Source organism: Musa acuminata, chromosome BXJ3-4, assembly GCF_036884655.1.
Source record: "Musa acuminata AAA Group cultivar baxijiao chromosome BXJ3-4, Cavendish_Baxijiao_AAA, whole genome shotgun sequence".
NCBI classification, from domain to species: domain Eukaryota; kingdom Viridiplantae; phylum Streptophyta; class Magnoliopsida; order Zingiberales; family Musaceae; genus Musa; species Musa acuminata.
In genome coordinates, this window is record NC_088352.1 from 32,399,786 (window position 1) to 32,416,316 (window position 16,531).

General features: G+C 35.6%; 1 protein-coding gene across 4 annotated transcripts in view; it reads left to right on the plus strand.

Annotated features, from left to right (window-relative positions):
* Positions 1 to 16,531, plus strand: part of LOC135636625 (uncharacterized) — a 36,081-nt gene that overhangs the window by 16,126 nt on the left and 3,424 nt on the right. For 3 of the 4 annotated variants that reach the window (XM_065148492.1, XM_065148495.1, XM_065148496.1), the window contains 13 exons: positions 1,331 to 1,435; positions 2,113 to 2,186; positions 2,917 to 2,992; positions 7,628 to 7,864; positions 9,471 to 9,542; positions 10,482 to 10,553; positions 10,644 to 10,708; positions 10,789 to 10,891; positions 10,969 to 11,100; positions 11,249 to 11,392; positions 15,066 to 15,305; positions 15,366 to 15,443; positions 15,517 to 15,630. In XM_065148492.1, coding sequence (XP_065004564.1) covers positions 1,331 to 1,435; positions 2,113 to 2,186; positions 2,917 to 2,992; positions 7,628 to 7,864; positions 9,471 to 9,542; positions 10,482 to 10,553; positions 10,644 to 10,708; positions 10,789 to 10,891; positions 10,969 to 11,100; positions 11,249 to 11,392; positions 15,066 to 15,305; positions 15,366 to 15,443; positions 15,517 to 15,630 — 1,512 coding nt within the window. The remainder of the gene's footprint in view (positions 1 to 1,330; positions 1,436 to 2,112; positions 2,187 to 2,916; positions 2,993 to 7,627; positions 7,865 to 9,470; positions 9,543 to 10,481; positions 10,554 to 10,643; positions 10,709 to 10,788; positions 10,892 to 10,968; positions 11,101 to 11,248; positions 11,393 to 15,065; positions 15,306 to 15,365; positions 15,444 to 15,516; positions 15,631 to 16,531) is intronic. The other variant, XM_065148494.1, reaches the window with a different exon arrangement.

Here is a 16,531-nt window from a genome sequence, read left to right on the forward strand (position 1 = left end):
AAAACCATTGTATTCTATGGATCTCAATAAGCAGAGATCATATTGTAACTCCCATCGAATGTTCAGGATCTTAGTTTATTACGTATGTTAAATATGCTGATTGCAAAATTTTAGCTTGATCAACCTTCTCAATTTGAAACTATTACAGTAAGTCTGTAACAGTCCCAATTGTTTATTACAATTTTGGGTTAATATTTGACTATACAATTTTTTTTAATTTTCTAAGGTATGGACGGTATTTACCTGACAACTTACTGGTATTTGGACTGTACACCTGGCCTATACTGTCTGGTATGCTCGGTACAGGCTCTGTACCAAGCAATTTTTTTTCTTTTTATTTTTTTCAAAAATCGATACATACTGATGTATAAAATGTTGGGGCACCGGAATGGTACCAATTCGAGCCATGAAATTGCAAGCCTTGCATTGATATAGTCTAGTCAAGGGTTCTCAATTTCAATGTATCGAGTGGTACGCACCTGTCTGAGAGGATACCGGTATGTGGATCGTCCTCTACTGAGCGATACTAATGTTTTGATCGGTACCAAGGCATACAGAGCGGTACTGAGGTGTACTGACTGGTATCGAGGCATACCGATCGGTATTGTTTCGGATTTCGACTGTTATCAAGGTGTATCGGTTAGTACGCCCTGGCGTGATAGGTGAAGGTATTTTTAAGGTTTTAGGGTGTACCGATGGTACATATTGGTATGTACCGTACTGAGCAGAGCTTGGTATACCGGTATCCGATATTCAAAACCCTGGTCTAGTGTAGTCCAGAAAGATGAAAAGAACATAATTTTTGTTATCTCTATCAATGACAGATTCATCAATTGGCAGATTTTTATGATCTGATAGTTATTATGAATATAACTAAGCAAAATAGCCTTCCACTAGATGGTAATTTGAGATGTTTCGGCTTTGATTGTTTTGATGCTGTTAATATACCAAATAAGTGGTTGGTACTGAATAGTACAACTACAAATCAGATAGCGCTAACCTGGTGAATTTGCTTACCCGTGCCCAGTATTTGTTTATATGTTGTTATAGTTTCTTTTATGCTAGTTAGCCATGCACAGTGTTTGTTTATATGCTTGATTTGCACTATGCTGTTATAATTAACCAAGAAATAGTTTGCCCTTTTTTGCTTTGATCTTTCTCCTTAAATGAGCTTTGATGTTTGATGCTTTGACAAAATACTGACGCCAGGCTTCTTATAGCATTTGGTTGACAGATGTGCTCTTGAGCAAGAAACATAATTTAGTTAGCTTATTTTCTTCATATTGAAGATCTTTGTGTTTCTAATTTCCTGTGGAAAAATTGGCAACAGAACAATGAAAGAATGGATCCCACACAAACCTTAGAGGAACTATACTGGCTCCTTTTGATAACTGGGCATGTTCTTACTGATTCAGGCGAGGGAGAAACAGTGCTTGTAAGATCTTTCTCCCATCAATTCTTTATCCTTTTTTGTTAACCTTGTTAACCTTTTGATTATGTAACTTCCAGTCTGTCAGTATGTTACCTCTAATCTTTATCTTTGATATTGGGATTTTTTTTCTTTTTTCTATTTTTCTGCCACCCACATATTCAGGGGCTCAAGTCATCTTAAAGTGAATTATATATTATTCTTTGCTATCAGTGTTTTTCTTTCACTGCATCGGAACATTTTTGTAAACTGACTTGTTTGTCATTGCTTCTGGCTTTACAATAAGAATCTATGATGTCCCAAATATTTGGGTAGCTATGTGGATATCTTTCTCCTATCGGCTCTGTATAGCAGGAAAGTCCTAGTAAAAATAGAGCAGTCAAATCCTTCTGTTGTCATTTCTATTTCTTGATGTTTCCAGGATTAAGCAGAAATTAGTATTTTCTTTTATTCCTAGTTCTTATTGAGAGACATTCTTAGTGGTCGGCATTTACATTGGAAGATGGGAAATCAAGTATGCTGCAGCATTGATTTTAAAGTTCCTTTTCAATTCTTTAAAGAATAAGAAAAATAAGTAACTCCAGTGAGGCCATTAGTTTTACTAGGTTCTGTTGTTGCTTTCATTAGTGTAAATATGACTGTTTTCATAAGAATCATATGAACTCTATTGCTATGATGTTTAGGTTCCTGAAGCAATACAAGATGGGTTTTCAGGTGTGACAGAAGAACTACAGCATCCTGTAATTGTTCTTTCCTGGTATAGTTTCTTAATTCCATTCTTTTACTTTAGTTTTTGAATAGTGCAGTAATTTCCTCCATCATTGGTTGAGATCCTCCAAGCAATAATGCCATTAAAGATAAAAGAGTTTATTTAAAAGAACATACATTGTATTCTCTGAGGTTGACTCAACTCTAGCTTCAGGCTGACACTAATGGAGGTAACACCAACATCCATCCCAACAAAACAATTACATAATTAGCTCCATTAGAATTGCCTTTGCCAGGTACTTAGGATACATCACACAACCAATCAGATATATCTTCATAAAAAATTTTAGATCTCCTGTGCTAATTTTCTTTAAAAATTCTCTTTTAGTAAACAAAACAGATACTCTTCACTAGCCCTACAAACCTTAATACTGCAAACTTCTGTTTTAATATTAACATAAAATGTAAATATTCTGCCTTCCGAAAGCTCAAAATGCATGAGAAATGGATCTACATTTCTTGCTGATCAATCAAAGAAGTCAGGATTTTAAAATTTGGTGACTTAAGTTTCATGAACTAAATTGCTCTAATTAATCCTTTGTGCAGATAGATTATAGAGATTAGAGAGTAATTGAATGTGGAAGTGGTTGAGTTATGCCTGTGACCTTGTGCATCAGCTAATCTGCAACATCAATAGCTTTGTAGGATGCTTATTGCATTTCTTTTTATCCCATTTACACTTTGTTGCATCCCAAGCACTAATTTTTTTATTAATGCAGGTCCATAATAAGTTTTGCGAAGCAGAGTCTAGATCCAAAAATGAGAAATGCATACTTCAGTCCTCGACTCATGGAGGTAGGTCATGTAGTTAACTTTCAACCAAGGTTCGTAATTTCGTATTGTACGGATGTTTCGAGCTTTGCTCGATATGGTACAGTATAGGCATACCGAGTGGTATGCTAGGGTGTCGCTCAGTGTGTGTGTGTGTATATATATATATATATATATATATAATATAATATAAAAAAAGGAGGTGCACGTTGCCTCGGTGATGTCGCCTCCTTTTCTTGTCCTCGTCGCATTAAACGAGGAGAAGACCAGTCTTCTCCTCATCTGCGTCGTTCGACGAAGGCATCGAAGGTCGCAGACGCTTTCGGCCTTCGGCGAAGACTGCGGCGAAGGTCGTGGGCGTCTCCGGCCTTCGGCGAAGAACACAATGAAGAAGAAGCTAAGTTGTCGCCTCTCCGTTACATTTTGGATCGGGATCGTTGAGGGAGGGCGGTGCCTTTTCCCTCTTCTTCGAGGTTCTCCCGATTCTCCCTCTTCTTCGAGCGCCTTTTCCCTCTTTTCCCTCGATGCTTCTTCTTTCCTCGTTGTAGCTAGGCTGATACCGCCTAGTAGCGGGTGGTTCGCGTATTGGTCTGTTGGTGGACTGGTACGTACCGGGCCGGGCAGTATCATTTGAAATTAAAATCCTTGCTTTCAACTGTTTTATGTGTCAAATCAATGAATATATTCTTCTTGCACCTCAGAAGTTTGAAGGACCCATATAATTGTTGTTGTTTGAATGTATACTCATCAAGCTATTTACAGCTTATTATGCCCTATAGCTGGATAATATTTCCATTCTTGACCAAATAAAACTTAGTATTACTGTTTTTAGTCATTGGATTGTAATATCTAGTGGTGCACCATCTTTCTGTTTCTTGGCGGCTGGTCTAGCTTTTGATAGGATAATCAGTGTATGTAGATGTAAGTAATGTGCCTTATATTATGAGCATTGTTTGAAGACTAATTCTGGATGTGGAATTAGTGTTCATAAACTGAGGTGGGGAGGAGAGAGACATCTGGATGAATCTAGTTCCTTTGGCCTGAGCCAATTTCATGGGAACCATGATTAGCATGGGTGGAATTTTATAGTGTTTTTCTATAGCATATCAGCATTTTTTATTTTCTTCACTATCTTAAAATGATGTCTGCCATTCTGAACAAGCTGTACTATTGTGAAGAAATAAGTTGTTGCTTTCTATTCGCTTATTTACTTGAACTATTTTAAAGGAGAGAACTAGAGTAGAGACCATGTACAATGAGAAAGCCAAGCAAAGGTAATTCTCTTCTTTAAATTTGTCACTGGAATGCTGTGTTGGCATGTCATGAATAGACCTGCACTTGCTTGTAGTCATCTTTTCATCATCCTTTTAAACTATTAAGCTCTAGGGAGTAATTGTTTATCCATTGCTTTTCTTCACATTTGACCTTTCTGGTAGTTGATATTATCCATCTGAGCAACATTGTAAGGAGATGGAGGAACATATACAATTTATAGCTTTCTTTCTAGATTCATGATTTTGTCTTTTAGCAAGTTCTGCTGAAAGAATTGTTGCATATAGACCTATGTCTTGCATTAGATACCTAAAAACATGATGGGTCCTTGAGGGTACCATTACTATGTATATTCCTCTACTAACTTCCAAAAGTTGTGAAGAAGGCTTTCAGCTATGTGTTGCCCAGAGGAAAGTAGACCTTGAGAAAATATGTACATCAGCAGCTCAGGGATCTAGGATCCCATGTCAGCGGTGCTGGCAATGGTTTTATCTTATGCTCCACCTCACTTATAGTTAGGCAGCTGGCATACTACATGCCCTCAACATGGTTGGATTGTAGAAATCTGGAATTGCTACTCACACTGGAACCAAATATATTTTGGCCAAATATGACTCAAGTTTCCTTGAAAGATGAAACCTTGTAGGAGCGTACACAAAATAGTTTCTACACTTAAAACAGTTCACAATGAACATTAAGTATGTAGAAGAGCTAAAGAAGTATAGTTGTCATAAAACTCATAACCAACGATCGCCATTTGGCCCAGACCGGTATGAAATGGGCAGCATGTACCAGTCCGAGCGCTGACCGATACACGGACCACCTTGGTCCGGTCCACCATTTAAAAGGGAAGTGGGAAACCCTAAATCCCACTTGCATGCCGCCTTGCTTCTCATGCGATTGATGCTGCGACTACAACTTCTCATTGCCATGACCTTCGCTTGCCGTGATGGACGCTGCACACTGCCATTCGGCCAATGCTACGATCGACGCTTCTTATGTAGACAACTACCGGTGACCTCCACTTGCTGTGACCTTGCTGCACACTGCCACCCAAGAAATATGCCCTAATCGCTTATCAGGTAATATGTCTTCTCATCTTCCTCCTCTGCCGCTTCCTCTTCTTCCCTCTCTCTTCCTCCTTCCTCTATTGTCCCTTCTTTTTCTCCCTCTTTGAAATACTAATACTTACCGGTGTACCATGTGTCGGTACACTGGTACATCCTGCCCCTACAAATCTGCGAGACGGGTCCGGTACCCGAAATGACAAACCTTGGTCATAACAACATCAAGTTGGAATAATTTTGTTATGTTATATTAATAGTTTGGTTTCTTATGGTAATAAAAGTATAAGAAAATGAGAAGATGTTTTTTGATGGTTATCTCACGGTACTAGGTGTCCAGCTGGAACTGAATGAATTAAGCCTTTCCCTAGGCTATGGATGATGTCACAATGAAAAGAACTTTGGCTGCAATTTTTATGTGTAACTGAAACAAATTATTGAGCCATAATAAAATTTAAGACTAACATCTAAGTTCTGAAAAACACTTCCTGTGTCTAGTTGTTTGATCTGCCCCAATGGGACTATATTGGCTGAACTGTGTTTAATTTAAATCAATTTATTGGATCAAGCTAATAAATTCAAGGTCCAATTTATGTTGATCTAATTCCATATGATTTATTGCCAGAAATGGTTTATTGGCTTTTTTACAATGAGTTTTGGATCTGTGCTTGCTTGCACTTTCCTTCCTCATAGTTTAACTACAACTAACTTATACCCCGTCACCCCATCTTTGATTCACCATCGTGCATATTAATTCTTGAATGACTTTGGTGCTAACCCATATTGCACTGCAACCACTCTTTCCCTTCTTTACCAAAGTTTGATGGTAACCAATTTAGACCGCTGCACTCCATCTCTATCCACAAATGTGGGTGTATGCCGCTCTTTCTTGACCTTGTTGTTGGCCCATGTTGTACCACAGTCATGGTGGTTATCTAGGCTACCCTATTGGGAACTTATGTGGTAGTTGGCATATGCTCTGATTGAAATCAGGATTGGCATTGGCCAGACATGAAATGTCAGTATTGATCAGATTAGTTGGATCATATCTTGACCGAAGAAGATATTTAAAATTCAAAAAGGAAAAATCATGAAAAATGAAAACCAAAAGGGAAAATATTAGTCTGCGATATATTTTCACTTCAGTACTAGGTAAGTTTTGGAATTTAATTACTTATTATTTATTTGTAGTTTCTTTCAGTTAGGATTTAAAAGGAGTTACAACCATTTGAGGATGTTAAACAAGTCGGATCACATTGCTTAGATCTGCAATACTTGAAACTCATCGTAAATAAAGGTGGCTATCATGTCAACTTGATACTGGTTCACTTTAGGTTGTGTTTTTTTTAATAAATTTTGGTATAATAAAAAGTGTACAAGATGCTTGCACGAGGTTGTTATCCTAGTGGTTTTGTTGCACAAGTGATCGATCTCCAGTACGAGTCCAAATTTAGGTTGTGTTAATCATACTTGATCATATGTATGCTTGATTCACACCTAAAAATGGTTATTAGTTGATTCATGAAACTTGCTACATTGTTACTTTTCTTATTTGTTGTGGATAATTTGCATGTTATTAATTGCATCCTCTATCAAATACTTGTGATCTTGATTAGTTCAGTGGATAGTAATTCGTCAGTGTGTCACTCACTTACTGTGCATTATCTTTATTTTAATATTCATCATATACATATAATGAATATTTGGTATGATTTGCCATACATGGATGTATTTTATCAAAATCTTCATTATTTATTTTCAAGCTAGTACATTTAATCTAGCACCATGTGGCATAGTGAAATCAGTCAGCTCTGCTCTGCATGTGAAGGGTAAAATAAGATGTGGTATTTTTATAAGGCTAATTCTGACCTTTTTGTAGTTTATCTTTTCTATCCACTTTGTCCAAACTTAATGCATGAGGTTCATAGTAAAAAATACTGACTTTTATGAGTAATGTGCATCTCTTGTCTCCAGTATCTTACATGCACATTTTGTTATATTATTTTTAGTCTGGCATGCTGAATTTATTTATTACTCCATTTTACATCTGTGCTAAGGAGCTGTGTATACTGTCAACTACACATGCTCTTATTCTGTATGGGAATGTCGTATTGAGCTGTGTGGTACTTGGTTAATTCGGGTTTCAGATGTAAATTTAGAATTTTTTTATATTTTATTAAAATAATATACATTTTTCACAAGTTTTGCTTAGATACTTTGAGCCTTGAGGCGATGCTTTTGCTAGTCTCTAATACTGCAGCAATGTTAATTTGTCTGTCCTTTCGGATCTGCTCATGTTTATCTCTTTGTGAGTTGTGCACAGGCAGTCATATGGTTCCTTGCCAGATGGGTTGATACATACTTAATGCCAATTGATGCTGCAAAAGGACAACTTGGGATATCTGGTCATGATGAAGGGCTGCAACAACACCCCCAGTCTTCTAAGAAGGTCTTGCTCAGTTTTGCTGGGCAACATAGCCAAGGAGAAACAATACTTGATACCATTATCCGCATTTCCATGACAACACTTACTTCATACCCTGGGGAGAACGAGCTTCAAGTACATCCTTTGACATCTAACAAAGTTTTCTTTATTTACTTTTTTTTGTTGCTATGACACTTATGTAGTTATGTTCATTACTTTTGCTTGAAATAAGGTTCCCAAGATACTCTATTGCACTTCTGAATGAATCTGCTATGTTTGTGTGCGGTAAAGCACATTTGCTACTTTTAGAAGCATGAAAATTGAAGGGAAATGTTTCCAAGTGAGGCCTATACTTAGATGCCAAAGTAGACATGTAGAATGTTTTTAAATAAGATGCAAGTCTTCATATATGTGATGCAGAATCATAGTGTATACAGCAAAATTGCTTGAACTCCATGTTTTGATCCATTCTAATTATGTGCTTGTTGGGCACAGCCAAGTTCTGATTGCCTGAAGCTTTTTAGAGTTCATAGGTCCACAATTTGGTCTAGGATTTTTTATCCATTGTGGGGTTAAGATTAGTCAGACTGACCAGATTAGCTATGTTGGATCATGGTTTTTGTATAAGTTATAATGACCACTAGAAAATCCAACTGCTTGTGTCTGACATCACTGGCACTAGCTACTAGTCGTCTGCCTTTTGCAGCTCACTTTCCACCTTAAGTGCCTACATCCTGAGGATGATGGTATACACATCCGTTGCTGACCAAGAGGAAGAGCTGCAGACATGCTGGAAAGGGGCTGGAGTAAACATATTAAATAACTTTAAAACTGAGCCCTTTAACAAGCTGAATTCCAATGAATGATGATGCCATGTGTGGCTCTGATCATTTGTGGAATCTAAAATGAAATTTATGTTTGGGCTCTCTTGATGGACTTTTTTCAAGCCCAAGCTTTTTATTAACACCAAGCTAATTTACAAGCCCTACCTATCAATATGCAACACCTCTTCTGCTCATATTTTTTCTGATCTTATATTAACATTTGTAAATATCATACTATCTTTTTAATCTTACTCTAGGAGAACCACACCTAAATGGTAGGTCCCCAGTTGTGCTTTCCTATCCCCACTATTAATATGTCTGTTCGATTTCAGCATATCTTTTGAGTTAACATAAATTAAGTTGACCCCAACAAGATTCAAGATGCCTAAACTATGACTCCTAGGGCTGCTGTACTCATCGGTAAATCATTGTCCAATATATGATTTGTATTGATAAGTGGCAAGGATTGCCCTTTTGTGGATCAGGGGCAATATATAAGTCATGGCAGACCTGTATCTTGGCCTATATGGGCCAGGAACCTACCTTACCGTTTGTCAAAAACTCTGGCATATGTCACATGGTGCCAATACTTTTCTATCACATGAAATAGGAGGAAGCTTCTGAGTTTTGTTGATTTGTTGATGGGAGTGATAGGGATTTGAATGAAGTTGAGAAGCACAATGGCTTCTTAATAAAACAGATTCAACTAGTGGGTTATGTTGATATTTCTACTCTATATGATACGCATTATACCCTGGCCTTTTCAAAATATAATTCTTTTCTCTATTGTCAATCATTTATGTTACTATTTTATGGATTTTTTTGTTATTTACACATTTGTAAGAAATATAAACTTAGTAGCACTGAGACAATTAGAATGCTTCACTAGACATGTTATTTCTTCCTTGTTTTGGCAGGCATTGACATGTTGGAAACTGCTTGTAGTGCTTGTTCGTCGGAGACATGTCTGTATTCACCTTGTTGCATTGGTGAGAACAATATTAAATGTTATCATTACTTGTGAGATTTATTAGTAGATTTATAACGAATAGGGATGATAGCTCAAATATGATGGACTCATGCTCTGGACTTGCTGTTAAACTTAAAATCTATTTTATTTTTGCTGTCATAGCACATGAGACCTATGACTGAAAATCTGTAGATTCTTTTTACATGTTTTCTTACAAAAAGATGTGATTGCCTTGATTGGTGTCAGTTGAATATGCAAACTTAGGAGGTGTTCTCTGGACACGCTATAGTTAGTACCTCTGGCCAATATAATCAAGCTCAAGGAAATTTTGGACATCCAATTATGCAAGCACATTATGTTTCTTCTTCTGAATTTATCTTTAGGCTTTAAAAGAATTTCATATATAAAAAGCAGGATAAAAGGTTAAGAAAGTCATATATAGATACGTTCCTTAAGTCCTGAGGACACAAGCCTAAAAAAATAGCTACTCAACTATTAATTATTTCGCAGTTTTGGCTTGCCAGCAAGCAGTGTTCAACATCTTTTGTTTCTGTATATTTTCTTTTAGTCTCTTATTACAACTTACACTTTAGTCTTAAAATTGTTTGTCTTCTACAAAATAATTAAATTTAAAGCTCAGCTACATTCGTGCTAGTCACCCTGGTTTGCACTTCCTCTCATTTTCTTTAATATACTTATTGACCAATCCTTCCATTGTTATGATCACTACCACAACTAAATACCTTTTGAATACTTGAGTCTCAGACGAAAGACAGATCAGAAGATACTAAACATAAGAGAACAGTAGTACATTGCAGATTTTTTATGTTTATAAATTTTAATCCTATAAGGTGCTAATATGTTGGTCTTTTTTCTTTGTTCATGAATCAACAATTGCTTGAGTTAACCACATATTGCAGTTTCAGGTTTTTTATATTCTCACTGCATTTTCTTGTAGGAATCATGGCGTGATCTTGCAAGAGCCTTTGCAAATGAGAGGACATTATTCTCCTTAAATGCTCGTTTGCAAGTGGGAATGGCACACATACATTTTTCATGAATTTGCTTGTTTTTCATTTTTTTGACTTAATAATAAGTTTGCTGGTGATTTCCTTTGCAGCGTTCTCTTGCTGAGACACTTGTTTGTGCAGCTTCAAGTTTTAAAGATCTAGAAACATCCAACCAGTATGACAATTTAAGCATTTTATTTTGGGTCATGCCTGATTGTAAACCAAATCTTCCCTATTTGACCCTAATGACTACAGATATGTGAGAGATCTCATGGGACCCATGACAGCATACCTTGTGGATATTTCAAGTCGGAATGATCTGAAAGCTGTTGCTCAGCAAGCAGATGCAATATATATGGTAGTACAGTAACTTACAGTGCATTCCTTGGGTACTTGAGCATTTTTGTATGTAAAAGCAACTAAAATTTTCAACAGGTCAGTTGTTTGTTGGAACGGCTGAGAGGAGCATCTAGGGCCACCCAACCTCGAACACAGAAGTCTATATTTGAGATGGGTTGTGCTGTAATGAATTCTCTATTAACACTTCTTGAGCTGTACAAAAATCAGGTACTCTTTTCATAATATGATTTTTTTCAATATATTTCAAGTTTGAGTGCTTGATTCATCTTAATTTATTGCCAGAAATTATACTTCAAATCATTGAACTGTTTTATTTTACAACTAAGCTTCAGTTGTAAACTCATCTTTTCTTTAGTCTACAGTTGTGTACCTGATACTTAAATTTGTCGTTGACTTCGTCGAGGGAGAAGTAGCGTTTCTCAGTGCCAAGGAAACTTCAATTTTGGTGAACTTTTGCTTGCAGTTGCTCCGAATTTATTCTTCTCATAATATCGGTAAGGTAATATGTCTGCTTAGTTTGTAGTTTGTTTAGATATCTTAAAATAAGTTTGTTTGTACCCGTACAGAATCATTAAATAATTTAGCTAGTTGGAAAAAGAGATATCATTTTGTTGAAACTTGAAAGTAATTGCTAGAAATTGATAAAGTTTCATTGAAGTTACTTGTCAATGTTTTTTACCTTTAAAGTCCTGTTTTTGAGAGTATAGTCAAATTTCTGATATATTTTCATTCCCGCTAATGTTAGGAAGGACTAGAAGTGGAATAGTCATGGACTTATTTAATTTAAAGTTAATTTGTTAATTTGACAATTAATTTCTATTGCTAAATTCAACTATCTGTGATTAGCTATGTCATTCATTTTCACCATTGAGATCTAAATGTTACGAGTCTAAATAAGTCACCAAATCTCTTATTGTTCATTCCAAGTCTTCTTAGGTCTTCCTCTACTGTCCTTCTAGTGGTATTATTTTCGAAGGTGTTGGCGGATTTGGTTGGTAAAGATTTTAATAGTTATCATAAAATCCTAGGCTCAAATCCCGCATTCGCCTCTTTCCCTTTGCACAAAAAAAAAAAGAGAGAAAATCTTAGTCCATTATTGTTTACATTCGCAGATCCATCCAAAAATCATTTTTTAGCAGTAACATTTTTGAAAATTTGAATTTTTTTCCAAATACTAAAATTTTGATTAATAAGTAACACCACACCTTAAAATGGTCTTGTACAACTTTTTTTTTTTTATCTATAAGAGGCACATGATGTTCAAGAGTACTAGGATTCCTCTATCGAATTTAACTATCATAGTTTTGCTCAACATGTCACATCTTCAACCTCTTCCCACTATTAATAATAGATTAAAAAATTGAAAACTTAGTTCTTTCTAAACTTCTATCTATAGGTTTTGGTTCCAGATTGTGCTGTCGAGTATTTTCTTTGAGTTATAAAATATGAGTACAAAATTGGTTGATATGCAAGTCAATTTACATTGTAAACACATTAAAATCTGACAACCTAGATTTCCATGTGATATGTTATTGTCTTTTCCAGTAAAATTACTTTAGCTACAAATGTTGCAATGTGGTGTAGTGCCCTACGCCAAGCAAATACCCAAGTCAAACCTTAATGAGAACTTGAAAGTTGAAACACCCATAATTTATTTAAAAGTGAAAACTAGGTCAATTCAGCAAACAATAACCAATTTCTTAGTTTCTTAGCATTGAAAAAACAAATTGATTACGCATTGATGATATCTGAAAAGGTGTTTTGGTCGTGTCATGACACTGTTTCTCTTTTTGGTAATAAGGCTATCTGATTGACAAGATGTCTGTGTATTATAAGCTAAAAAGTTTACTCGCTGTTCCATGTTACAAGACTGGTAGAATTTTACATTTGCATTTTCATTTCCCATGCCTGTATGCAAGGTTTGCAATACCGCGCAACATGATTTAGTATGGTCAGTGTTTTCCAGGCTGACAAGTTACCAATACATGGACCAATGAAAACCGGGTATAGGACCTGTACTAGGCAATACAAGACCTGTGGAGCCCAGTATGTTCACGTGATAGACGTCAGCATTGCCTTGGTATAGTGCAGTAGAGGCTCTGCATCAAGAAGTTTCCAACTTTTCTTTTTTTTTTTCTTGGAATTTTTATGTTCTCTTTGAAACTCGCTATGTATGGGTATATATTGACACTCTGAACACTGATATGGTACTGGTCTGAGCCCTGTTTGGTACAACACTAGTCACGAAACTACGAACCTTGCTTGTACGGTCCACATTCCATGTAACGTTAGCCTTCATATTTTCCAATAATTGTCTTGACAAATAAAGTATTATTTGTCAACTTTGCTTCAAGCTAGTAACACTTTATGGATTTGAGTGTTGGGTAGTTAAGAAACAATATTTAAAAAAAATCTATATTGCGGAGATGAGAATGTTAAGGCAGATGTATCGAGATAGTAGGAAAGATGTGAAGAAAATATTTTCATTTATCGAGGATAAAATGAGGGAGAATCATTTAAGTTAGTATGAACATATGCTTAGGAGACCTAGAGTGATAGTTAAATGATTATTATTAGTAGTATAAGAGGAGAGAAGAGGGAGATCTAAAAAGACTTTAATAGAAATTATCAAGGTCTGCCGTACCGGACCATACCGCCCGGTACGGGCGGTACGTACCGGTCTGACAGGCCAGCGGTACGCGGACCGTCCTGTACCGTATCGAGCACTGTAGCACTGCTATAGTACTCGGTACACCTGGGTGTACCAAGCGGTATACCGTACCGTACTGGTACTGAGCCCGGGTCGAAACGCCGGTACGGTACGGTACGACAGACCTTGGAAATTATAAATAAAGATCTAAATACTCTTCACTTAACTAATTATAAATAGATAGGGAAAGATGATTTAAATACTAACACTTTACAGATCTCAATGATAGCAAAAGATTCATATAATTGATCCCAAAAAGTTGGAACTTTACAGCTTTTTTATTGTTGGTTTGACAAATAAATAGCTATGGTGGTTGGCTTCCAAACAACTAAATTATCTTACAAAAAATACTTTTTTTGTTCCACAATATGACTCATCTTCTTATGATTTTTGATTTTAAGTATCTTTTTAATTCTTTAGTTTGGTAATGAAAAGCTTCTGTAAGCATTGAAAATTTCTTAATTTCAAGTTTTTTAAAATAAAATAGTCTAGCAATGCATCTCTTGATCTCCCAAATTCTTCCAATCTTAAAAGGACACCAAGTTCTACATTCTTGCCTATTTTATTTTGCAAGCTTGGTTTATCCCATTTTGTATGGTTTGTTGTCAAGTCATTACATTTTAATCATATTATTATTTTGTGTCTCTGAAGCACATAATCTTTAGAATTTTCAACAAGTAATCTACAAAAGGGAACTTCTCTACTTTAATCTTACCTTTCATAAGCACACTTTGATATTTGCCCTTTAAGTATCTAATTTAATTCCAGTTCTTTCCTATTTCCCATTCTAGCTTTACCAAGTTTGTTATTGTTCTTCCCTTTTTAGTCCTTAATCTACTGTAAATCTATCATAAGCTTTATAATTGGTTATTATGCCAAACAGCAGTTTTGACTAGTAGTTTCATTTTAATGGATTTATTTGACAAATAAGAATTAGTTTTAAATAACAATAAATATTGATTATCCCTCAATACTAAAAAGAAGGAAAGATGAATTATTTGGTAGGGTTCACTTATCAAGAGGCCTGAAATCTTAATGTTCTACACTAGAAATTATAGTTTCAAATATCAGTTGATACACTTATTATATTCTTAATAGGTAATACTAAAGTAAAAGAAAGAAACATGCATTATTTCCATGGATCTAGTCATCAAGAGGACTGGAATTTATTTACATTTGATATCATTGTCTCAAATACTGGTTGGCATGATGCTTATCAATCGGTGATTGTGGTATGGGTTTGTAAACTACCTGGTATACTTAGTACTTAGTACTTAGTACCATGCCAGACTGTAGATTATTGAGACTATCTGATCAAGATTTAAATCCTTGCTTGAAATATTATTTATAAATCAAGTGCAATCATTTCTTAGGGATAATTTGGGAATGTAAAAGATCAAGTAATCTCTACATGGTATGCTCGGGAGAAAATTGTTCCTCATGTAAATATCTTGAATTTCAGATCTCTCTCTCTCTTTCAACTAGCCTGCAGAGTGAGGCACAAACAGAAAAGTACAAGGATTTGCGGGCTTTGCTTCAGCTCCTTACTAATATTTGTTCCAAAGATTTGGTACATCTATTTCGTACCTCTGCAGTTAGATGTGTTTCCATATGCTGGTTTCCAGGGCCTACATTTTTTGGTTATGTGCAGGTTGATTTTTCATCATTCTCCAATGAGGCAGAAAGTACAGATATTGCTGAGGTAAGCCTGATGAAGTTTCTGTCTTTAACTTTGTTAAATCTCTTACTTATCAGTCTACAGGTCATCTATGTTGGTCTCCATATCATCACCCCTCTAATATCTTTGGAGCTTCTGAAGTACCCCAAACTCAGTTGTGATGTAAGTTTATTTCAATTCTATTATAGTGATCTCTTCTTTCAGATATGGTAGTTCCTGACTGTGCTGTTTGCAGTATTTTGCACTGATCTCACATTTGTTGGAAGTGTACCCTGAGAAAGTTGCTCAGCTAAACAAGGAAGCCTTTGATCATATAGTCAGGACACTTGACTTTGGTGTTTGCCATCAAGTATGTTGTTTTCCTCTTAGCACATTCTTCAATGATTGACTTAAGCCATTCTTCATTTATCTGAATGGCATCATTATACATATTTTCCATGAGTTTAAACTGATAAGTACACCATGCAATAGGTATCTGTTTATTGTACAAGTTTTTCATGTAGTAAACATTTGTGAAATCTAAATAATTGTGTTTGTGGGAAGGGATAAAAGATAAATTGTAGAAAATAGTTGTATCATGCTGCTCCCAAGATTATACATCTATAAAAGAAAACGTATGGTAATCAACTGTTAGGGTCCGTTTATTTTCTGAGTTTTGAATAATGTTTTATTGAGTTTGTCTAATTTAGTAAGAGTCTAATATGGGTTTATTTGATATTTATTTATTTATTAAGAGTCCAAGTCCTGATGGACTCAAGGATGAAACTTTATAAATAAGGATGTATCTGTTTCTTTTCACCTACCAATGAAATATTATTTCAGTCTTTTGACAAACCCTAGGAGGTCGATCCCCTCGAAGTGATCATTCCTTTTCTTCCTCTTTTATCATCAACATCAAAACAGTTAATGACAATTCCTTATTAATCATTGTCTTAATTTCTATGCAAATTTTCAAAGAAATGATCATCTCGTATGATGAGAAAAAGTGTATTCTTTACAGGATATAGTGTTTCATTGAGCACCCCATTCTCTCATTAACGAGTCTGTTAAACAATATATCAAGTCGTGAGATGATGCCCTCTTTCTTGTATTAAAATTTTTAGCACAAGTCTGGTTTCTATTGCCTTTACATTTGTGAGGCAGTACTTTTAGGATATAAGATATTTTGTAGGTCTAATGGTAACCCTAGATATTGAGTATCACAACCCAATATGATGGGATAAGTGACCTATTAACTTCATTAAGCCTAA